General features: G+C 40.7%; 1 protein-coding gene across 1 annotated transcript in view; it reads right to left on the bottom strand.

Moving 5' to 3' along the window:
• MACF1 (microtubule actin crosslinking factor 1) overlaps positions 1 to 25,505 on the bottom strand; it is a 229,559-nt gene that overhangs the window by 190,911 nt on the left and 13,143 nt on the right. The window contains exons 2-3 of the mRNA XM_077753196.1: positions 13,648 to 13,709; positions 1,418 to 1,507 (exon numbers count right to left, since the gene is read on the bottom strand). Coding sequence (XP_077609322.1) covers positions 1,418 to 1,507; positions 13,648 to 13,709 — 152 coding nt within the window. The remainder of the gene's footprint in view (positions 1 to 1,417; positions 1,508 to 13,647; positions 13,710 to 25,505) is intronic.

The following is a 25,505-nucleotide window of genomic DNA, read 5'->3' as shown; positions in this document are numbered from 1 at the left end:
TGGCTCAGTTGGTTAAGCATCTGACTTCGGCTCAAGTCATGAACTCATGGCTCGTGAGTTTGAGTCCCATGTCAGGCTCTGTGCTGACAGCTCAGAGCCTGGAGCCTGCTTGAGATTCTGTGTCTCCTTTCTCTGCCCCTCCCCCACTGATGCTCTGTCTCTCTCCCTCTCTCAAAAACGAATAAAAAGTTAAAAAAAACGTAAAAAAAAAACAAAACAAAAAACAACTATGATCTGACAAGCCAAGAAGCTCAGGCAGATTTGCCTGTAGAAATGTAGGTGTTTCCCACGAGTAAAGCTTACTTAACACATTTGGGAGTAGGCAGGCATATTTAATTATCCAAGGAACTCAACTCTACTGGATCCAGGACTGTGTCCAGATATCATCTTCAGTACTTCTCCAAACCTCTGATGATCAGTGAATCAAAGAAGGAAGAAAGTGAGATGAACTGGAAAAAAATAACTCTTTATACTTGGGATTATTTTTAAGTTTATTTATTTATTTATTTTGAGAGAGAGAGAAAGAGAGGGGGAGAGAGAGAGTATGCATGGGTGGGGAGAGGCAGAAAGAGAATCCCAAGCTGACTCCCTGCTGTCAGCAGAGCCCAACATGTGGCTTGAACTCACGAATTGTGAGATCATTACTTGAGCCAAAATTAAGAGTCGGGCACTTAATCAACTGAGTCACCCAGGCACTCCTAAATACCAGGGCTTTTAAATGTAAACTTCATATCCTTAGCTGAATACAGGAAATAAAACAAGTCACAATAGATGGGAAAATAAGAGAGCCTATATAGACTAGAAAGAAAACTCTAGAAAGAAAAACTCGCCTTACTAAAAAAAATCTTTATTGTTTTTCAAGTTTAATTATTTATTTATTGAGAGAGAGAGGGAGGGAGGGAGGGAGAGTGAGCGAGTGAGACACAAGAGCAGGGGAGGGGCAAAGAGAGAGAATCCCAAGCAGGCTCTACACTGTCAGTGCAAAGCCCAGTGCAGGGCTCAAACTCAGGAACCTCAAAATCATGACCCAAGCTGAAATCAAGAGTTGGACGCTTAACTGACTGAGCCACCCAGGCATCCCACTAAAAAATCTTGAAATGTGAATCTACTGTTCCTGAAATAGTGCACCGACAAGTAGATAAGGAACAAATAAGGAGAAAAAATGCATATGAAAGGAATAAAACTGATATCTGATTCCATCAAGAAATGAGAAGATGACACATTAATTCACATTAAGATGAAATTATATCATTTAACACTCTTAAGTATGACTTAGAAATAAAGTCCACCAGTAAAGTCTTCTACTTATTTCTCCCACATAACAGAGAGCAGGCAGTGGCGGCCACTATCTTGGCATTCAACAAGATGGACTGGTATGTCATTAACAGGGCCATGTTTGCGAGGTAGGGAAGCTCACCAGTTTGATGCCCGAGAGGACCTCCAGCAGAGAGATTAGGTTGTGGCCATCCCGCAGATCTTCGTAAAGATCATTGATGTGCTTGCGGACCTGTGCGTGAGAATGAAACAGATTTTTATTTGGTCTTAAAACCTTTTATCTACACAAGAATTTCTGGTTCTAGGCAAACACAGATTAAAGAATTTAAATGTGAAACAATAATAAAATTCAGGAATTTTCAGTTTTGAAGTACAATATATATGAAATGGTAACACTTACCAGAAATGTATGTGTGTTTTTAAAATAGAAGCCAGACCCACTACATACTCTAGCCAACTCTAAACATTATTCAAGAAAGTCTGGACAAAGAGATGGAGAGCCAATCATCCTGAAACCTCTCAGGAATTATTATGGACTGAAATGTGATACAATGACCAATGCAGATGGAGGAGTCCAGTCAAAACCAGAAAAGCTTTCTAGAGTGCAAAGGAAACAAAAATGCTAGGTACGCAGTGTTTGATAGGATGTATTTATATTTCAACTCCTCTCTTACCAAATATTTCCAATAGTGAATTTGAGGGTTACTTTCCTTGTGAAAAAAAATAATTCCAATTTTATAACTGAAACTATGGGAGGGGAAATCTCACTTTGGAATAATATGTGGTCTATGTCAAACACCAGGCTGAATGCTATACATGTTATCTCGTCTCTCTCTCTCTCACATTGATAAGGCAGGTATTACTCTTATTTTACACATGAAGAAACGAGGCACAGAGATGCTAAATAACTTGCCCAAGGTCACAAGTGGGAAAACTGGCCTCAGTTTGGTCTTTCTGAATTTAATCTTTGCCATTAACTACTATGCTTTATAATCAGCCATAATCTCATTTTGTATTTATTTAATTAAAACAACTGCCCTATGAAGTTTATTCATGTATCCACAGAAGGAACTGAGGAAGCTGAGACTTTGAGAAGTTAAGGTCACATAGCTGCAGGAAGCAGCATCAGGTTTTCTGGTTTGTTAAAGTCCAGTGACAACTCCACTGGGTGACACAACACAGAATCAGAAGACTAGTAGCAGCAAGTATAAGGCAGATTAATTTTCAATATAAATAATTGTCTAGACAACGATAAAAAGGGCTGCTTTCAGAAGCTGTGGGTTTCTAGTCACTGAATTTTTTAGGCAGAGAAACTGGTATACTGGATTTCCACATCTGAGTGGAAAACTGCACTACAGTCATTTCCAATTGTAATATTCTAGCATTCCAAAGAGAATGGGAGTCAGAAAAGATCTGCGGAGCACCTGGATGGCTCATGAGGATGTGACTCTTTTTTTTTTTTTTAATGTTTTATTTTTATTTCTAGGAGAGAGAGAGAGACAGCGTGAGCAGGGGAGAGTAAGAGAGAGAGGAAGTCACAGACTCTGAAACAGGCTCCAGGCTCTGAGCTGGCAGTCAGCACAGAGCCCGACGCGGGGCTCGAACCCACGAATTGCGAGATCATGACCTAAGTGAAAGTCGGACGCTTAACCGACTAAGCCACCCAGGCACCCCGAGGATGTGACTCTTGATCAGAGGGTTGTGAGTTCGAGCCCCATACTGAGTGCAGAGATTACTTTAAAAAAAAAGATAAAGGCTGAAAATATCTGGTGAGACTTCCTGGAAGAGAAAGAACTGGATGGATTAGAAAATGTTTCGGCAGAAAGACAGAAGATGGGAAAACTACAGAAGACAAGGTACAGAGGTGGAAATATGCAAGATGTGTTTGTAGCTGTGTGAGTAAAGGAGTAGGAAGGTGATGGGTAGATTACCCAGTTGGAGAAAATGATTCGTGATGAATTGGGTGATAGCTTTCAAACACTGAAGGAACATTTCTTTAACTTTTGTGCTATTCACAATGTGAATACGGATATAACACACTTTTTGGTTTATTCTCCAATATTAACATTTTCTCCATCACTTTAGTCTAAACAAAATAACACATATAGCTCAGACTGTAGCAGTTGTTGATTTCCATCATATAATTATTCTTACCATGACCAATTTCCAGCCACTAATATACTATCACTAAAAGTGATGTCAGGAAGAAATGTACAATAGCACACTATTATATACTTTTCCATCAGAGGCACAGCAGACATAATTAACCTCAAGAGCATAGAAAATATTAACATGTAGTAAAATAATTATGAGGTGATGTGCTTTGAGTATTTACTACTATTATTTTAAATATAATTTATTTCATTGTAAGCTAATATAATTTAATATTTCCTAATGGCTGTGCTCAGCAACCAACTCACAAAATTAGTATTTAGCTCTTGTGAGCCCATGTAAGCTTAGCTCCAGCACACCAATGGCTCCAAGATTTCAAGACCTCTCCATCAAGTGGGTCCAAGGTTTCAAGCTTATACAACCATGGTACACCCCTAACAGAAATAAGCAGGTCATTAGGGTTGGAAAGATTGGATTTGGTAAGTTCAATTTTAAATATACTGAATTTATTTTATTTAAAGTTTATTTATTTATTTTGAGGGGGGAGAGGAACAGAAGAAGATGGAGAGAGACAATCCCAATCAGGCTCTAAGCCACTAGCACAGGGCTTGATCTCACAAGCTATGAGATCATGACCTGAGTAGAAATCAAGAGTCAGATGCCTAACTGACTGAGTCACACAGGCACCCCTTAAATATGTTGAATTTAAAAGAGTAGCAAAGGAGCTACAAGCGGTAATGTTCTGGAAGCAGCTGAAAATATCAGAATTCAATTTGGGTCAGCTGATTTAAGTTTAGAAGTCATATGCAGAGAGGTGCTAGCTAAAGACATGGGAAATGTTGGCCTTTCTGGGTTAGGGGCAAGAAAGAAGAGCAGAGTGTTAAGGACTGAGCCTGTGGGAATAGCCAAAGTTAGAAGGCAGGAGATGGAAAAGAAATCAACAAAGGATGGGGTGGAAAAGGGCAGTGAAAGACCTAGGCAAAAAAAAAAAAACAAGAAAGGGTAATCAAGAAAGGGATGGATGATCAGCTGTACCAAATGCTCCCGGACAAGGATAAGGACCAAGAAAGTGTTTTTTAGTTTTCCTACAAATAACAGTGTTTTTTGTGAGAATCATTTTCTAGAGTGGTAGTTAAAAGCATAAATAAATAAGTGAGGGGTGCCTGGGTGACTCAGGTCACAGGCCCAGGGTTGTGGGATCGAGCTCCATACTGGGCTCCACGCTAAGTATGGAGCCTCCTTGGGATTCCCTCTCTCTCTCCCTCTGCTCCTCTCCCCCACCTGCTTGCTCACTCTCTCCCTCTCAAAAAAATAAAAATAAAAAAAGAATTAGAACTTAAAAATTAATGAATAAAGTGGGAAAATATGAAGTACTTAATATTAAGGGTTAAAAAGAGAAGTGACAACAATGAAGGACTTATTTTTGATCTATAAGACCTGAGCATAAGGTATTAAAATCAAGTATGGATAATTATTTAAATGAATTATAATAGAAATGAGGACCAGTGAGGTCATATTATCAATGGGACACTAAATACCAGAGAGTACTGAAAAGAAGGTGGTATTTTGAAATACAAAGTTAATTTCACATCAAGGCCTCAATATTCCTTCTAAAAATGCCAATTACGTATTACACCTGCAAATAGCAAAATTCAGCCACCTTACAAAAAACTTAGGTGAAAGGAGTTTATTATGTCTCTCAGTCTTTGTCTGATTATAATGACTAAATAACTATGAAAAACTATAAAAGAGAGATACAGACAGAGGTAATGGGGGAAGTGGGGGGAGCGTTTTCCCTTGGAGAATTTTCAATAACAGAGAACAATAGTATTTTTGAAGCATATTGGACACAGCTCTGCCTAGAGATGGATAAAGTACTAGCTAACACTAGTGCTTCTATCTTCAAAAATTTTCAGATACAGAGATGGGATCTGGAGAGCTCAATTCACATCACAAGATCACACAGCTAGTAAATGGTCAGGCCAATAAAATCCAGGTCTCCACATTTGCCCCATTCCAAAGTCTTAACCTCTTCTATACAGATCAAGTTGCCTTTAAGTTTTCCATAAATCTCTTAAGAAAAAGTCCAATAATGGGGCATCTGGGTGGCTCAGCTGGTTAAGCGACCAACTCTTGATTTCAGCTCAGGTCATGATCTCACAATTGTGAGACTGAGCCCCACATCAGGCTCTGCACAGAGTGTGGAGCCTGCTTGGGATTCTCTCTCTCTCTTTCTTTCTCTCTCTCTCTCCTTTCTCTCTCTCTCTCTCTCTCTTTCCGACACTCTCCTGCTCTCTCCCTCTCTCTCAAAATAAATAAACTTAAAAAAAAAGTCCAATAGCCAAAAAAAAAAAAACAAAAAACAACCCATAGCTAATACTGCTGTATGATATATATGAAATTTATTAAGAATAAATCCTAAGAGTTGTCATCACAAGGAAATTTTTCTTTTTTGCTCTTTTTATCATATTTATATGACATTGTGGATGCTAACTGAACTTACTGCTAAACATTTCAAAATACAGGTAACTCAAACCACTGCACTATACATATTACACTCATACAGTGATATATGTCAATTCTATCTCAATAAAACTGGAAAAGGAAAAAGAAAGAAAAAGTCCAGTGGACCAAGGATCAGATGTTTTGGATGCAGCCAGGCAAAGCCAAGACAGCTCAGCAAACATCATGTTTATGTTTGTCTCCAACTAATACCCATGCTATTCCGTGAACAAAAAGATGAGTGAATAACTTGAACTACTCAGGTTTTTGCCTGTTTGCATTCCCTGTGAAAATCACTGTCAACATTAGTGAATGTCTCCAAAGATATATACAAATGGCTAACAAACTGACAAAAAGATACTCAATATCGTTAGCCATAAGGAAAATGTAAATCAAAACTACAGTAAGATACCAGTCCACATCCAAGAGGATGACTATAATCAAAAAGATGGATTATAACTGTTAATGAGGATGTGGAGAAACCGGGACCCTCACACATTGCTTGCTGGTGGGAATATAAAATGGTACAGCCGCTTTGGTAAACAGTCTGACAGTTCCTCAAAAGGCTAAATACAAGTTGCCATATGACCCAGTGATTCCACTCCCAGGTGAATATCCAAGAGAACTAAAAATATCTGTCCAGGAAAAAAAAAAAAATGAATGAATGTTCATAACATTCATTGTTCATAACAGCCAAAATGTGAAAATAATCCAAATGTCTATCAATTGATAAATGGATAAACAAAATGTGGTACACCCATACAATGGAGTATTATCTGGCAATTAAATACTGATACATGCTATAATGTGGATGAACTTTGAAAACATTATGCTAAGTGAAAGAAGCCAGTTACAGAAAGCAAAGCACCACATATTATATGGTTCCATTTATAAAAAATATCTAGAATAGGCAAATTTACAGAGTCAGAAAGCAGATTAGTGGTTATCTGGGCCTGAGGGATGGTATGGAGGGACTGGGGTGATGACTGAAGAGTACAGGATTTCTTTTGGGAATGATGAAAGGGTTCTAGAATGGATTGTGGTGATGGTTGCACAACTCTGAATATACTTTATGTCACTGTACTGTATACTTTAAAAATGGGTAAATTGTAGGATACATGAATTAAAATCTCAAAATAGCTATTTTTAAAAATTAAGGAATGACTAAGTTTTGAGGGATCAAGTCCACCCAGGCCAGTCCTCCTCACTTCCTATGCATTAATAAGCTAAAGAAAGCTGTGCTCTCCCATTTCTTTAAAGATTAACTTGAAGTTATGGGTGTTATGGCTCAGTCAGTAGAGCATGAGATGCTTGATCTTGGTTCAGGGTCATGAGTTCAAGCCCCATGTTGGGTGTAGAGCTTATTAAAAAAAAAAAAAAAGATTAACTTGAAGTTATAGAAAAACAAACAGCTTTCCCCAGTGTCTGAGTAGCTTCAGTGAAGGGAATATATTGCACTTGGGTACTTGGAATCAGAATCTGGCCTGAAGGGACCTGAACACTCCCAGCTGGCAGATGAGGAAAGCACTGCCTGGTCAAGTTAGGTACCATGTATAAGATCATTGATCTGGGAAGTGTTCATCACTGTCTTCCAGCTCCAAGTTCAGTGCTCTTTCCCTTCACAAGGCTACCATGATGTTTGAAGGGTAGAAGGACATATTAAGAGGACCTACCCCTCCACCAAAGAGAATCAAGGATTATCATGTGGTATTCTTTGACACCTGCAGAAAACCTGATCAAGAAAACTTCTTTCCTCTAAGCCTTAAAAGAAACACAAGTAGCTCAATTTCCTTGACCCAAACTATGTTGTTGAATGATGAACAGGTCAGAGAAGTTTTAAAGAGAAGAATATGTTGTTAACTTACTCTCATCTACACTTATAAAAAGGTACAGGGTATGTGAAAGTGAGCTTGGTTACTTTAAATGGATTTCTGAATTCAGATTTCTTTTTTTTTAATTATATTTTTAAACATTTATTCATTTTTGAGAGACAGAGACAGAACATGAGTGGGGGCNCTCTCTCTCTTTCTCTCTCTCTCTCTCTCCTTTCTCTCTCTCTCTCTCTCTCTTTCCGACACTCTCCTGCTCTCTCCCTCTCTCTCAAAATAAATAAACTTAAAAAAAAAAGTCCAATAGCCAAAAAAAAAAACAAAAAACAACCCATAGCTAATACTGCTGTATGATATATATGAAATTTATTAANCAAACAGCTTTCCCCAGTGTCTGAGTAGCTTCAGTGAAGGGAATAAATTGCACTTGGGTACTTGGAATCAGAATCTGGCCTGAAGGGACCTGAACACTCCCAGCTGGCAGATGAGGAAAGCACTGCCTGGTCAAGTTAGGTACCATGTATAAGATCATTGATCTGGGAAGTGTTCATCACTGTCTTCCAGCTCCAAGTTCAGTGCTCTTTCCCTTCACAAGGCTACCATGATGTTTGAAGGGTAGAAGGACATATTAAGAGGACCTACCCCTCCACCAAAGAGAATCAAGGATTATCATGTGGTATTCTTTGACACCTGCAGAAAACCTGATCAAGAAAACTTCTTTCCTCTAAGCCTTAAAAGAAACACAAGTAGCTCAATTTCCTTGACCCAAACTATGTTGTTGAATGATGAACAGGTCAGAGAAGTTTTAAAGAGAAGAATATGTTGTTAACTTACTCTCATCTACACTTATAAAAAGGTACAGGGTATGTGAAAGTGAGCTTGGTTACTTTAAATGGATTTCTGAATTCAGATTTCTTTTTTTTTAATTATATTTTTAAACATTTATTCATTTTTGAGAGACAGAGACAGAACATGAGTGGGGGCGTGGCAGAGAGAGAAGGAGACACAGAATCTGAAGCAGGCTCCAGGCTCTAAGCTGTCAGCACAGAGCCTGACGCGGGGCTCCAACCCACAAACTGCGAGATCATGACCTGAGCCAAAGTCGGACACTCAACCAACTTAGCCACCCAGGCATGCTTGAATTCATAGATTTCTAAACTGTAACAGGGGAATTCCATATTGATTCAATGGCCAAATTTTTCCTTGAGGAAAAGCCTAAAAGCCAATGCTAAAAAGCAGATTATAGTTGTCCCAGACTTTTCACTTGTGAAAGACCTGGGCTCATTTAAAACTTTAGATTTTTGGGGGTGCCTGGTTGGCTCAGCTGGTAGAACATGTAACTCTTCATCTCGAGGTCATGAGTTCCAGCCCTATACTGGGTGTAGAGTCTACTTGAAAAAAAAGTTTTTTTAAATAACAAAACTCTAGATTTTTCCTTTTGATGATATTAGCATATGCCCAGAACTCGGGTTTGTAGGCTTGCATTCTAAATTAAGTTACTTACATATTACAGATGCTAAGAGCCTTAGCAAACCTCTTTTAAGATTGGGCCAACAGTGTTCTCAACTAAGAAAGAAGAATTAATTTGCTTATTCCACAACAGACTGTTTCCCACAGCGATAGCTGGGGATCCAAGAGATCCTAGGCCAACTAAATCCAGAATTTAGGAGGCTTGGTTGCTTTGATCTTATATCCATCTACTTGCCAATGGCCACGTTAATCTGGGTGTACTTGGGGAGCACAGCAAGGGATGCCTGAATTACAAAAAACAAATCTCGATCTGTAATTCTCAGACCAAAGTTCAAAGGATGCCAGCATGGAGCAATGATTCTGATTAGCAGTGAATCTCTCTGAAATATCCCAAGGTGAGAAATGTCCTTAGAACTATAGGGCTGGGTGTCTGAGAAGAAATGAAAAATAGGCAGGGACTGAAGTAAAGCTCTGGCCAGCTTCCAATTTCTAACAATGCTCTGCTGTGTTCATTTTGTTTCTCCCTCCATGGGCCTCCTGTCATCACGCAGAATGGAGGCAGAGGTCCAGCCAGCAACAGCAGAGAGTCAGTGCATTTGTGTTCAAGTACAAAGTTTAAGGCACAGACCTGAGTCAGGATAAATTCAGTTCTTCTGATTGTCAGAGATGAGGCATGAAAAATTAAATTGGGGCATATTTAGTAGAAAGAACAAGTAATTTTGGTCATGAGATTTGTGAGTGATCCCTAGCTCCATCCTTCACCAGCTGTATGATCTTGAGAAAGTCACTTTATCCTTCTAACTCTCACTTCCCTTAGTTGTGAACACTGAGAGGATAAAATATCTTTACCTCCTTCAGAGTTACTATAAGAATCAAGCCAGATAAGAATGTGCTTTGTAAGCTATAAATATTATTTACTCAAGGCAACAAATACTGGGTACTTCTCACATCTGTGGTGCAGTACATGGTAGAGAAAGTACTACAATACAATCCTAGCCCTCAGTGAGCACGCTGATGGAGGAAGCCAATAATGAGCACACAAGGCATCACTTCAAAGTGGTGTGCAACAGAGACTTGCGATTAATTTAGTCTGAGGACTAGGGGTCAGATTCTCAGGAAGGTGATACTGGAGCTGGGCCTTGAAGGGTAACTGGGTGATGGCCAGGCAGAGGACATTGGGAGGTGCATTCCAGGGAGAGGGAAATGAATAAGCAAAGAGGTGTGAAAGCACACAGTGTTTAGGGAGGACTGAGTTGTGCCATGTGACCACAGCACAGGCCACACAGGCGAGAATGCCTGCAAATGAAGCTGAGCAGCTTGGAACCAGCCTGGGAAGGGTTCTCCACCATGACAGAGTTCTGTGTCATCAAACTGGGGGCAAATGGTACACACTGAAGGAATTAGAGGGGAATAGCAATTTTTTTCTGTGTCTCTTCCTTTCTTCTTTATTCTGACACTAACAAAATAAGACACAAGATCTGCCTTCAAGTTACAATCAAACAGAAGATATGGAATGCATATAAATACTATAACAGAACTATGTAAGGAATACAGTGAGGGCACAAAGAAAAGGGTAGTCAATTCCATATGGGAGATTCATGAAAATATTTATTGAGGAGGTGTTAAATTGGTATCATGCAGGCAGAACAGAGCTGGAGAAGACTCCACGCAGAGAAAGCAGCAAGAGCAAATATACAGAGTCATAAAATAGAATGGCACATGGTTCAGCAAGAGCCTGGGGTAGGAGGGGAATTCAACACTATGAGGCTGTAAAGGTAGGCAGAAGCCGGGGCCATTACTGCAGATGTTAACAGCACAGATTGTAGACTTTAGGTTGCCTGAACTCTAAAACTTCAGTTATGTCTCTTTCTAGTGGTGTGACCTTGAACAAGTTACCCTCCCTACACTTCACTTTCCTCATTGATAAAATGGGAAAATTACTAGAGTCTACAGCATAAGGTCACTGAGGATTAAATGAGATAATGCATGTAAAGGATTTAGTACAGAATGTCCGCTTTACAGAAAGCACTCAGTAAACTATTACTACTATTTTCCTTATCATTGTTACTACAGAAAACTATCTTGGGAACTATTACAGCGATCAAAGCAAGCTGAAGAGGCCCTGGACTAGAACAGAAGTCATGGAGATAGAGAAGAAAAGTCAGATGCAAGCATTTTTCTGAGTTGGAAGTGAGTGACTGGAGCTGGTAACAAGGGAGACGACTGGCAGGCTGAAAACAGTAGGATTCTGGGCTCGTAATCTGGACAGCTAGGTGTGCGAGTGAAAATATTTAGCAATTCGGGATGTGTTGAATATAAGATATGTCTGGGTGACATCCAGATGAATGTGTCTAGTACACAGTCTTTGGCTTAGGGAAGAATACAGGAAATGGCTCTATCATTATGTCCCTTTTTCTTTGAGAGAGAAAGAGAGAGCAAGCACGTGTGCATACATAAGTGGCAGAGAATCCCAAGCAGGCTCTGCACTATCAGCATAGAGCCACACATGGGGCTTAATCTCAGGAACTAAGAGATCATGACTTGAGCTGATATCAAGAGTCGGACACTTCTTTCGCTTAGGTCATGATCTCGCAGTTCATGGGTTCGAGCCCCGCGTCGGGCTCTGTGCTGACAGCCAGCTCAGAGCCTAGAGCCTGTTTCAGTCTGTGACTCCCTCTCTCTCTGACCCTCCCCTGCTAACGCTGTCTCTCTCTCTCCTAGAAATAAATAAAACATTAAAAAAAAACCCATCAAAAACAAACAAACAAACAAAAAAAAAGAGTCGGACGCTTAACAGACTGAGCCACCCAGGTGACCCTCATTATGTCCTTTTCCATACTTTATACTTTGTAAATTGCCCTTACCTGCAACCCCCATTAAACAAGGGGCCCTAAGGAGCCATGTTTAATTTATGTAACCATCTCCCTAGCCACGGGTTACTGAGCTATAGATGGACACCTGACCCATGGAGGAAAAAGAAACCCCAGCCAATGAGATTTTCTTGCGTTGTCTTCAGAATCCTGCAGCCACAGGGGTTTACATCACCATTTGAGAGACAGCCACCCCAGCTTACATACAAGCAATGTGAGAAATGCAGAGAAACTAATGTAGGAGGCAGACAGAAAGAAATAAAAATGAAAGAACACAAAGCCTCATAAAAAGAGAGTAGCTGCCTGATAACATCCAGTTTTCATAAAGCCTGGCTGCCTCTGGACACCAGATTCTATGAACACCTTGTATCCTTTTTTCTTCCTGTGTTTCCCTGTGTTCCACACCACCAGTGATCCCTGTGACTGACACAAGAGACTGCCAAAGAAGAGTACAGAGAACAAAACTAGAAAATGGGTAAGGTTAGGTAGGACCCTAGGGACCAGCAACATGGAGGAGCCAGAGAAAGAAAAGCCAGTCACAGAGGCATGAAAAAGGCATTCATAGAGGAAAGAGGTAATTGAGGAAAAATCAGCGTGGGAGAAATCAACATAAAAGAGGGTTTTAAGGAATAATAAATTAGTCAACAGTATCAGATGCTATAGAGAAATCAAATAAGAGAAAGACAAAACCAGGCTTTTGGATATGGCAATTAAGAGATCACTGGTCACCTTTCCCAGAGCAGTAATCAATATAACTCAAAATTATCTTAATTGAGTAATTACTATAAAATATTCAAAAATTTCATTTTCAAATATTGACTGCCATATTAGTCATACTGCTTAGCCTGAGGTGTGTGTGTGTTTTAATGTTTTTATTTCTTTTGAGAGTGACAGTGTGAGCAGGGGAGGGACAGAGAGAAGGGGTGACAGAGGATCTGAGATGGGCTCTGCAATTATAGCAGCAAATCCGATGTGGGGCTCAATGTGAGATCATGAGCTGAGCTGAAGTCAGACACTCAACCAACCCTGCCACCCAGGCACTCCCGGAGATGGGCTCTTAACATGCCTCTGCCTTGGTTCCTCCTTTATTTAAAAATAGTAATAAAACCTCCCCTACCCCGCCACCTCCCCCCCAGCCATTCTAGAAATATTCTACATTTAAACTGTATGGTGGTTATAATGTATATACACATGTAAAAAATGCTTAAACTAAACATTTAAGATTTGTGCACTTCGAGAATAAAAGCCCCTCTGCCCCATCCTTACACAGTGGTCAAATCTAGAAAAAAAAAAAAAAGTAAAGAAGGAGCTTATAAAATAATTTATAAAGCTAAGAACAAAGTGTTCTTTGAATCCAGGAATCACCCCCTGGCAACCTCAACCTCAACCTTCTGAGGTAATGGCATTTATTACTATCCTCTCCAAGAAACTGATCAGTACAAGTTTCCACAGTTATGACTATGTCAGTTATTTTTAAAAAGTCACATGTGTATCTCCATCGAGCACATGATAAGCAATCGGAACTCTCCAAGAAGACGAGACTGATAAATCCCGCTGATGCTAGCGCAGCAGCTGTGAAAGAGTCCTACCTTCATCAGGTGCTTGTTGACCCACTTGGTGAACGTCTTCTTCTGAACACGGTCCCGTTCATCTGTAAAGGAAACACAGAGAAGGCACTGGCTTAGCGCTGCCCGGACAAGTTCCCATACCCCAGCTTCGTCTACACCCCAGCTTCTCCATGGACTGTGAAGATAGTTTCCGTAGACCCATGAGAAGTGTCTTGTTGTTGGAAAGATTTGGCCTGTCTGGACTTCCTCTTCCGTCCTGACCGTGTTGCCGCTTTACAGATTAGACAGAATCATGTGCCTCAAAAACCATGTCATGGCGAAGTCTCCTTAACATCATAATCCTCTGAGGAGCGAGTGATTCTCTGCTTCCCCCAAAACCGCCTCCATAAAGCCAAAGCTGTGAACACCGCCTACAGAAAAGGTGGAGTGGTATTGGCAGTGGTTACATCTCTCTCTTCACAAACTGATCAATGCTCTGCTCCCACCCTCTCTTATCCTAGTTTCCTCACCAGCCGTTACCAATCAGGCAAACTCAGAAAGCTGCCCAGTTTACCCACACTACACATCTCCCCCACCCCTTCCTTCTCCTAAGTCTTACAGAGCCACTTCTTTGTAGGCAAACTCTCCATTCTCCATTCTGTGCACCTCCTTTAACAAATACATGACTGCCAATACTTAGCAATCACTTATCCAGAGGCCTGGTCCTACAGAGGGCTCCCTTTCTACCACTCCTGACAATTCCCAAGGGTGCTTTCACACCACTGATCCATCAGCCTGGCTCCTTTTCTTCTGTTTGAAGCCTATGCCATCCCCATACTATTGTCAAATCATCCTCGCTGTCATGGGCCACTCCCTACCACCTGCCCCCCTCCGCATGGTGAATCCACCTTAACCTCAACAACTTAGTTCACATTGACTATCTCCACAGGCACCCTCTGGCATCATCTTCAAATTACTTGATCTCCCATGCATATCCAGCCACCACACTGCCATTCCTGGGCCTCATTCCTGCTCCAAACATACCTACTTAACAACTATCTTTATCAATCTTCCATACCTCCTAACCAGTCCCAACCTTCATCACTCCATTGCTTTTATTAAGAGCATCTAAGATTATCCCGGTCTATGGTGGACAACACAGTTAATCAATTCAAAGCTGCCATCACTAATACTGCAGGAACTGTCACCTGACTAACCTTCTACCACTACATTCACCATAACAATCTGAGAACCTGAATTACTAACACATTGCTTGACTCTTCCGTTTATTTCTCCAAGTCAGACAGCATTCCAGGGAAGAAAGTGGCAGAATTCTATAACTCCAGTTCACTAGTGATCCACACAAACATCCGTAAGGTTTTCCCTCCCTGCTGCCCAGTTATTCCCTTCTAACCAACTGCCTAGCAAGAGCCACATCGGTACCGTTCCACTTCTAGGTGCATGTACTACCTGCTCACATTTCTAAGTTTATAGCCATTCAGTAAGTGCTACCTCATCCCTGTCTCTGGTCTGAACTTCACAACCTTCTTTTCAGCTTTGAATCCTTTCCTGCCTAGCAAGAACATTGATCTTTTCCTACTATATACCACAGAACTTAGGAATCAGAACTAGTTATCTAGTGTCATTCTCTGCTGAAACAGGATTCCCTTCAACAACAAAGAATCATCTACTGAGGGTTGAAAGGTATGCCCAAATTCTGCATACTTCTATAAAATTCCTGACATTTAAGATTTAACAGAGAATTTACTACCTCCTAAGGCAATATGTATTGATTCAATAGTTATATAAAACGTCATCATTTGCTTCACTATAAATTCTACCTACTGGCTTTCATTTGGAACTGTTAGAATCTTTTTTTTTTAAATATTTTTATTTATTTCTAGGAGAGAGAGAGAGAGACAGCGTGAGCAGGGGAGGGTCAGAGAGAGAGGGAGACACAGACTCTGAAACAGGCTCCGGGCTCTGAGCTGGCAGTCAGCACAGAGCCCGACGCAGGGCTCAAACCCACGGACCGCGAGATCATGACCTAAGTGAAAGTCGGACGCTTAACCGACTAAGCCACCCAGGCGCCTCTGTTAGAATCTTTTCTTAAGTGTAGGCTATCTTTCACTTAATAGAGTCCCACAAGTATTCAAAACCAAGATCTTTACTATATTTGACCACTGTCATTCCAATACACTTTGATCTTATTAGATGCTGATTCAGTTATACAATGTTTTCATTATCCTTTCCAAACCTGTGTCATCTGCACACTGAATCAGAATCAACTTACAACTCTAAAAGTTAAAATAGAACTATCCTACAACTCAGCAATTGCACTACCAGGGATTTACACAAAGGATACAAAAATACTGATTCAAAGGGGCACATGCGCCCCAATGTTTATGGCAGCATTATCAACAATAGCCAAATTATGGAAAGAGCCTGAGTGTCCATTGACTGATGAATGGATAAAGATGTGACATACATACATACAGTGATATACACACATATGTATATATATATATATACATACATACATACACACAATGGAATATTACTGAGCCATCAAAAAGAATGAAATTTTGCCACTTGCAATGATGTGGGTAGAGCTAGAGTATATTGTGCTAAACAAAGTCAGAGAAAGACAAATACCATACGATCAATCATATGTGGAATTTAAGAAACAAAACAGATGAACAGAGGGGAAGGAAAAAAAAGAGAGAGGGAGGGAGGCAAACCATGAGACTCTCAACTACAGAGAACAAACTGAGGGTTGCTATAGGGTAGAGGGTGGCAGATGGGCTAAATAGGTGATGGGTATTTAGGAGGGCACTTGTTGGGATGAGCACTGGGTGTTATTTAGTGATGGATCACTGAATTCTACTCCTGAAACCAGTATTACATTATATGTTAACTAAATAGAATTTAAATAAAAATTTGAAACAAAAATAAACACAAAAGAATCCACTTACAACTGTAGTCTCATCTATATCACTGATACTTCGTTCACACTATTTATTTTCTCTTCATGGCATGCTAATCTCTCCCTCTCCAAATGCTATTTATTCCTTAAAGTCTAGTTCATTCATTTACTCATTTCTTCTTTGAATACATCTTTAAGGACCTAGCTGCTTGAAAGAGGTTGTGTTTGACTCTGACAATAGATACCAAAGTCACAGTCACTATCTTTAAAAGAGATGACAGTTGGGGTGCTTGGCCTTATGATGGGCATGGAACCTACAGAGAAGGGAGGGGAGGGGAGGGGAGGGAAAGAATAAAAAAGAGATGACGGACAATCTAGCAGAAAAAAGAAATAACTTCAGGGGCGCCTGGGTGGCTTAGTCGGTTAAGCGTCCGACTTTCGCTTAGGTCATGATCTCGCGGTTCGTGGGTTCGAGCCCCGCGTTGGGCTCTGTGCTGACTGCCAGCTCAGAGCCTGGAGCCTGTTTCAGCCTGTGACTCCCTCTCTCTCTGCCCCTCCCCTGCTCACGCTGTCTCTCTCTCTCTCCTAGAAATAAATTTAAAAAAAAAAAAATTAAAAAAAAAAAAGAAGAAATAACTTCAGTAAGGTTTGATACATGCTATAGCAGAGCTAAGCACAGAGTGCTGAAGAACAGAAGAGAAATGGTTAAGCTACCTGAACAGGAGAGAGAAACATGGGCACTTAGTGAAAATTTCCAGATGAATGATTCTTTTTCTTTTTAAAAAAAATTTTTTTTGTTTGTTTTATTTATTTTTGAGGCAGAGAGAGACAGAACACAAGTGGGGGAGGAGCAGAGAGAGACACACACACAAGATCTGAAACAGGTTCCAGGTTCTAGGCTGTCAGCACAGAACTTCATGCGGGGCTTGAACCCATGAACCATGAGATCATGACCTGAGCTGAAGTCAGACGCTTAACCGACTGAGCTACCCAGGTGCCCCTCCAGATGAATGATTCTACCTAAACCTTAAAAGATGAGTAGAAGTTAGCCAGGATTTAAAGGTAAGGGACAAAGTTACTACACGAAGTTTCACACAAATTCATGGAAACAACCAGGAACTTATGTTCAGAGAAGTGCACAGAATCAAGGATGGTTGAAAGACAGGATGTGAATTAGGTAGTGGAGAGATTTAAAACTAGATAGAATGGCATGGGCCAAATCATGACCATTCTTGCAAGCTAAGGAGTCCAAACTTTACCACTAAGAAATTGGTATGAGAAGGTAAGGAGAAGCTCCAAAAGATTTTAAATCAGAGATGACATGATCAGATATGTGCTGGAGAAAAGCTACTCTGGCAGCCTTTCCTGACAACTCCAGGCTCAACAGTCTCTTTGTCCTACAAATTTTTATGGTACTTCCTATGCTAATCATTCAGTCAGCACTTATATACAGAGTACTGAACTTTTAATGCTTACTCTCACATCACCAATAAAATCATTAACTCTTTAAGGAAAGAGATCATGCTTTACTTTTTGTATCTCCCAAAGCTGCTAACAGCTAAAGCTCTGCAGGATATGACCTAAAACAAAAACAAAAACTTACTTAACTGGCCAATATATGATTAGAAGACTGGCTAATGAAACACACAGAATGAAATCAGAGCCAAGTTACCTATGAGAAGACAGTCCAATAGGTAAAACAAAACAGAAAAAAAAAACCGCGCAATAAGCATCACCTGTGTGCTGAAACATGCAACCATGATGAGAAAACGAAAAGCCAACTGGAAAGTTCTGCCCTCCCACCCTACACTTTCACTACTACCAAACCCATTCTACTTCACTACATTTAATACCTTCATAACCAAGAGTGGCCTGTTTCTAATTTTACAAAATTCTCATCCTAGACACACAAGTTTTCCTTCTTATTTTTCTTTTCAGAATTTCTTTTATCATAAAAGTTGGATGTGTTTGCTGTGAAAGGTTAAATAACACATAGTTGGAAAAGTCGGTTGAGCATCTGACTTCGGTTCGGGTCATGATCTCAGTTTGTGAGTTCGAGCCCACATCAGGCTCTGTGCTGACAGCTAGCTCAGAGCCTAGAGCCTGTTTCAGATTCTGTATCTCCCTCTCTCTGACCCTCCCCTGCTCATGCTGTCTCTCTCTCAGAAATAAAAAATTTTAAAAAAACGAAAAAAGATCAACTTTACTTTTTTTTTTAAGTAGGCTTCATGCTCAGCATAGTGCCCAATGTGAGGCTGGAACTCACCACCCTGAGAGTGAGAGAGTGAGACTGGAGCCAAGATCAAGAGTCAGAAACCCAACCAACTGAGCCCCTAATCAACATTTTAAAGAGGAGGTGGAATTCATAGGATTTCTTTTTAGTTCACTGCCTCCTTTATTTTAGCCCTAAAGATGCAATGGGCCTGATGGAGACTGCCCCCTCTCACTGTATTCATAAGTTATTCCGTTCACCTACCAAGTCCTTCCAGGATAATAATGAGCTAGGTAGACGTGATGTTCTCATATTGGTCATGTTTCCAAAAGCTAAAAAACTGACTTTCATTTCAGGGGTGAGAGGTCTAAGTACTTATTCTGAACATAATTACTAAGGGCAACATGACTATAAGCCCTTTAGAGCTAAGCCAGAAGCTCCTCAGAAAAGGGTTTTATGGAACAACAGTGCCCCAAAGCTGGAGGATACTTTTTTAGGATGCTGTGTTGCAGACCCATCAATTACATGCAAGTTCTTTCTGATTTAAACATTAAGACGAGGATACTGCAGTATCCGGGGTTTAAGATCGTAGTAATTTTATTTTTTTTATTTTTATTTTTTTTAACTTATTTCTGAGAGAGAGAGAGAGAGCATGAGCAGGGGAGGATCAGAGAGAGAGGGAGACACACAATCTGAAACAGACTCCAGGCTCTGAGCTGTCAGCACAGAGCCCGACACGGGGCTCGAACCCACGAACCATGAGACAAAGTCGGAGGCTTGACCCACTGAGCCACCCAGGCACCCCGAGATCATAGTATTTTTAGCAAGGAAATTCACTGGGGAAGCCAAAGAGCAACTTAAACTATTAAACCTTCAGAATGCTCCAAACAGCTCCGACTTCCAAACTTTTAAATAAGATTTAGGTTTGGCTCCTTACACATAAATCCCTAATTTAATTCCAGGACCAGCAAAGAGCTTTCTAGCTAACACTGGAGGCACAATTTTCAAAAGGTACCCTAGTCAATCAAAGAAAAGGCCATATTCTTTTCGATGCTTCTTATTAACTTGGCCCCAATGACAACAAAGCACCCAACTGCCCATTGGGAAATTCTAAGATTGAACATATTGAGGCAACAATTAGTCATGTGGGGATTACTTAATTAGAAGGATTTAATACTTGTTTCCAACTTTTATTAAGAGCATTACAGTCCACTGAACTACCAATACATACCCTAATTTCCTTTGTTTTTGTTTCACTGGCAGAGATGTCCTTCCTATAACGTAGGCAAGTCCTTCCACCTAAAATCTGGATCCCATCTCTTCCCTTCTCTTCAGGAATCTTAATCCAACAATTATCCCCTAGCCTGTCTATCTTTAACTTCTCTCTTTCCTTTCCCCTTGGCTTCCTGAACAAGTATGATGACAATGCTGTCTCTACTTCCTCACCTCCTATTCTCCCATGTGACCTGTATGGCCTCCAGCCCCACAAATTCACTGAACCTGCTTTCTCCACAATCACCTACCTAACTGTCAATTCAGGACACTGCTGATCATTCCTTCACCTTTTAAACCCACTCTCCCTCAAGAATCTCAGACTCCATTCTATCCTAGTGTTCCTCTTCCTCTTTGGTTATTTCTTCTCTTCTGCTCACTCCTTAAATGTTTATTTGTCTTTCCCCCCTCTTTTCTTCATTCTGTATTACAGGTTCTTAAGATATCCATGGACCCACAGGTCCATAGTTGGGTTTGAAGAGAGGTGCCATGAATCACCTAAAACTGCATGCAAAATTTTGGGTGTTATGTGCATCGTGGAAGGGAGAAACACAGCTCTTATTTATTTTTTTTTAATGTTTATTTTTGAGAGAGCAAGCGAGAGAGAGCATGAGCAGGGAAGGGGCAGAGAGAGAGGGAGAATCCAAAGCAGGGTCCAGGCTCTGAGCTGTCAGCACAGAGCCTGACACAGGGCTCAAACTCATGAACCATGAAATCATGACCTGAGCCTAAGTCGGATGCTTAACTGACTGAGCCACCCAGGCTCCCGCCCCAAAAACGTAGCTTTTAAAAATTTTACAAAGAGCTGTTCTCTCCATTCTCCCAGAATGACTTCATCTACTCTCATGGTTTCAACCATAACTGATAATTTTCAAATCCGTATCTTAAACTCACGCTTTCGTCCTAAATACCACTCTCATATGTCTAATTGCCTCCTTAACATTTCATGCTCATCTCAAATTCAACTTGTCTAAAACTGAACTTTTCTTTTCTCCCTGCTTCTAACAGGTTTCCCTACTATAATACATCTGTTGAGGACTGAATGTTTGAATCTCCTCCCCTAAATTCATATGTTGAAATCCTAACCCCCCACTGTGATAGTATCAGGAGGTGAGGCCTTTGGGACATGATTAGGTCCTGACGGTGGAGGCTTATAAAAAGGTGGTTGTTTATAAAAGGACCCCAGACAGCTCTCTCTCTCTCTCTCTCTCTCTCTCTCTCTCTCTGCCATGCGAGGGTACAGTGAGAAGACAGAAGTCTATGAACCAAGAAGAGAGCTCTCTTCAACCTCACCAGACACATTTGAGGTTGCCTTGATGTTGGACTTCCAGTCTCCACAACTGTGAGAAATAAGGGTGTTGTTTAAGCCACCAAGTGTGTGGTTTTATTACGGCAGCTCAAACTAAGCCACTACCCTTCTCAATGCTGCCAGCCATCTTTGTGACAAAACTGATCTTACTGTCCACCTTAAAACCCTTCAATGACTCAGTACCCTCCTAATTAACATTAACAGTTACCATTTATTGAACACCTGCTTATGTGCTACACACCTTACATATATTGTTTTTTTCTAATGCTCAACAACCCTGAAGCTAAATATTATTACTGGAAAGATAAAGCCTAGAGAGGGTAAGTAATTTTTCTGAGATCACAAGCTAGATAATGAAGTCAAATCTCAACTCAGCTCCACTGGATTCCAAAGCCTGATGCCTCCATTCAGAATAATATTCAAACCTTTTACCTCAGCATCTAAGACCCATTATGATGTGATGCCTGCCTGCCACTCATTCCTCTCTACCATTACATAAAAACTCTAACTTTCAGCCTTGCTAAACATTCTTGCTGAATGTAATCTTGCTCTTGTATTTACTGTTCCCTCTGCATGAAATATAGCTCCCCCTTCTCTGATTACTTATTGTTCTGTATTCAACTCAACCATCACTTCCTCCAGGAGCTTTTCCTATCCCTTACACACACTATTTGAGCTGATCTTCCCCTTGTGCTTAGTACAGATATCACTGATTACACGTCTATCTGTCCTACTCTACTAGAAACAATTTGACAATAGGCCTAGAATTGGAATTAAAGCCTGCATTTGAGGTGCAAAGCTCTGTGTTCTAATCCAACATAGCCTATAACATAGTCCCAGTGCATTACAAATCGTTAAAAAAAAGCAAATAAGAGAATAGCTTTTTCTTGTATCCCTGGTGGCACAGAAAAATCACCAACGGTTCAAGAAGCCCAAGAAGCACCAAGCACCTGGAAATGGAAAACTGAGATATCTGAGCTGAAAGAGAAGGGAAGTCGGTAGTCAGAAAAGCCCTGTGCCTTGATCTCATGAAGTTTACAACCTAGTGGCAAAGATCAGTGCGTAAATAATTAACAGTATTATCAAGCAAATAACACACCAGATACAAACTACACAAAATGATGCTGATAATCACAGAGTTGGCTAATTCTGACAGAGGAGTAGGAGAAGAGTTCATGGAAGGCATGATGCTTGAACTAAACCTTGGATAACGATTAGGATTTGGGTAGCCCAAAAAGGAGTTAAGGAATTCCAAACCGAAGAAAAAGCATGACCAGCTATTGGGAGACACGTAAGTACAGAGGGTGTGTTTCAGGGAATAGTATAGCCATGCATAGCCTATATTTAGCAATGTAATGAGAAAGGAAGCTAGCAAGGTCATCTGAGGTTAAATCACTCCAGAAAACTGAAGGAGTATGTACTTCATTCAGTAAAGAAAATTGTATCACTGAGATTTTCTGAACAAGAGGGTGGATTTGGAAAGATTAATCTGGCATTGGACTGAAGGTCAGACTGCAGCAGACAGACAACTAAGGTACAAGAACCAGCTAGATGTCTACTGTGACAAACCAAGAAAGAAATCTAAGAGCATTAATTAGGGCAGAGGCAGCAGGGATGTAAAAAAGGCAGTCAAGATCTGCAAGATAAAATAGAGGCAGAAACAATAGCCCTTATATAGTGACTAGACATGGTAAAGAAAAAGAGGGTTCAAAACAATTGTAATGTTTCTAGTCGACAAATGTTGGTCAACTAATGTTTCCAGCAACTGGGAGGAGTGGTATATATTGAGATTAGGAAAACAGAAGGAGGAACAGATTGGTTGTACATAGGTTGGGGAAAGTAGAAGAAAAATAATAAAGTGTTAGCAGAACCTTGTTGCTGGCAGTTGGAACCCTAGGTCTAGAGTTCAGGAGAGCAGTCAGAATTGAGGATACAGATTTGAAGCTAACTGTTTGCAGGTGACGCTGTGGCAAGTACAGCAGACAGCCTCTCTCAACAAGTCTTCCTAAATCACCACTTTGCCCATATTATCCCTCTACTCAAAATCCTTTAGTGGCTCCCAGAAGACTAAGTCCAGGCCCTTCATTTCCACACACTGCTTACAACACTTTGATACTTGATTCTAGTTTTTATTCACTATGTGTTAGGTGGTTGGAGGAGATAAAGACATAGCCTCTGACCTGAAGAAATTTACAGTCTAGTCTTCCAACTTTATCTTTAGGCTCTCCCCTACATGACCTGACTACAACCATTCTGATATCATTGTTTCCAAACACACCTTGCACATTCTTGTCTTTGTTCACCATTTGCCTCTACTGGAATATCTGCCCACCCCTCCCTTTTGGATCATCTAAGTTAGAGCCTTACAAGATCCAGGTGAAGTCCCACTTCTCCCTTTATACCTTTCTGGCTATGCCAGCCACCTCTAGGTGCCTATGTTTATTCAATTTACTTGGCACCAAGCATATAAAACTTATTGTTAGACATCTCTATATGTAAATCCTATTTGTCTGAACTTTAGCTCTTTGGAGTCAAGAACCGTGTTTTAAATTTCCTTAAAAATCCAACATTTAAGACAACAATGGGTACTCAAGAATACTCATTCATTTAACAAATATACACTGAAAGCCTACTATGTGCCAAGGTTGTATCTACAAAGACACTTTAAGATGATATTTTCTTTTTTCTTTTTTTTTTAATTTTTTAATAGTTTATTTATTTTTGAGACAGAGAGAGACAGAGCACAAGTCGGGGAGGGGCAGAGAGAGAGGGAGATACAGAATCCAAAGCAGGCTCCAGGTTCTGAGCTACCTGTCAGCACAGACCCAACGCAGGGCTTGGACCCACGAACCATGAGATCATGACCTAAGCTGAAGTCAGACGCTCAACCAACTGAGCCACCCAGACAACCCTAAGATGGTATTTTCAAAGTCAGACTGAGAAGTATTCCAAATGATAAAAGGCTGCTTTTCAAAAAAAAGAAAAAAAGGGGGGTGGGAGAGTGGGCTCCCAGTGGGTTAAACATTGGGCTCTTGATTTCAGCTCAGGTCATGATCTCATGGTTGTGGGATCGAGGCCCCTCCCCCATCCCATGCCAGGCTCCACACCCAGTGCTGGGTGTGAAGCCTGCTTGGTATTCTCTCTCTCCCTCTCCTTCTGGCCTCCTGTGCTCTCCCCCCACACCCTTCCCCAAAGCTGCTTTTCATCAGGGAGCAGGGATTTCCATTCAGATGTCCCATCTACAGTTACAGCTTCCCTAAATTTTTCTTGCCACATCTCGATACAGAGACTTTGAACCACTTAATTTAAACTCAAAGACCCATAAATACAGAGGACAAATTGATGGTCACCAAAGGGGAGTGGGCTGTGGGGATGGGCAAAATGTGTGAAGGGGAGTGGGAGATACAGGCTTCCAGCTATGGGATGGATAAGGCACAGTGATTAAAGGTACAGCATAGAGAATACAGTCAATGATATTGTGATAATGTAATAGCATTGTATGGTGACAGAGGGCAGATACGCTGTGGTAAGCATAGCATAAGGTGCAAACTTATCGAATCATATGACTCAAACTAACCTAATGTGGTGTGTCAACTATTCTTCAATAGGAAAGGAAGGGAGGGAAAGGGAGAGAGGGGCAGAGAGAGAGGAGGGAGAGGGGGTAGGGGAGCAGAGGAAAAGGAAAGGAGAGGAGAGAAGAAAGGATGAATTGGAGATCAAGCAATTAAACTGTGCTTACCAAAAATGTATAATGGTATCAGCATTATAAATGATTCCTATCCTCAGATATATATAAGTCGACTTTGGGAGATTAGACTGACCTAGATGTTGTATATACTCTGTGTCAGGCACTGTGCAAAGCCTGTCTCATTTAGCATTTGACTTACTCCTCACAACTCCACCAAGTACGCATTATTTATCCTCATTTTTATAGCAAAGTGAGGCTCAAAGAGGCTTACTCATAATTTGCCAGAAGTCACACAGTTAACAAGTAGCAGAATGGAGATTCAAATCCATGTGTCATGGACTTTTAACCACACACCTACTACCACCCTGAAATTATTAGGAGGCAACACAATATAGTCCTGTGTGATAACAGGAAGAAGGGAGGTGCAAACCATAACTGTAATAGGGATTCATGACAGAAATCTATCACCAAGGTTGGTATAGACTTAGATGTC

This window comes from Crocuta crocuta, unplaced genomic scaffold (genome assembly GCF_008692635.1).
Source record: "Crocuta crocuta isolate KB4526 unplaced genomic scaffold, BGI_CrCroc_1.0 scaffold303, whole genome shotgun sequence".
In the NCBI taxonomy this organism is placed as follows: Eukaryota; Metazoa; Chordata; class Mammalia; order Carnivora; family Hyaenidae; genus Crocuta; species Crocuta crocuta.
The sequence above is the reverse complement of the archived record's forward strand: the minus strand, read 5'-3'. Positions and strand labels throughout refer to the sequence as shown.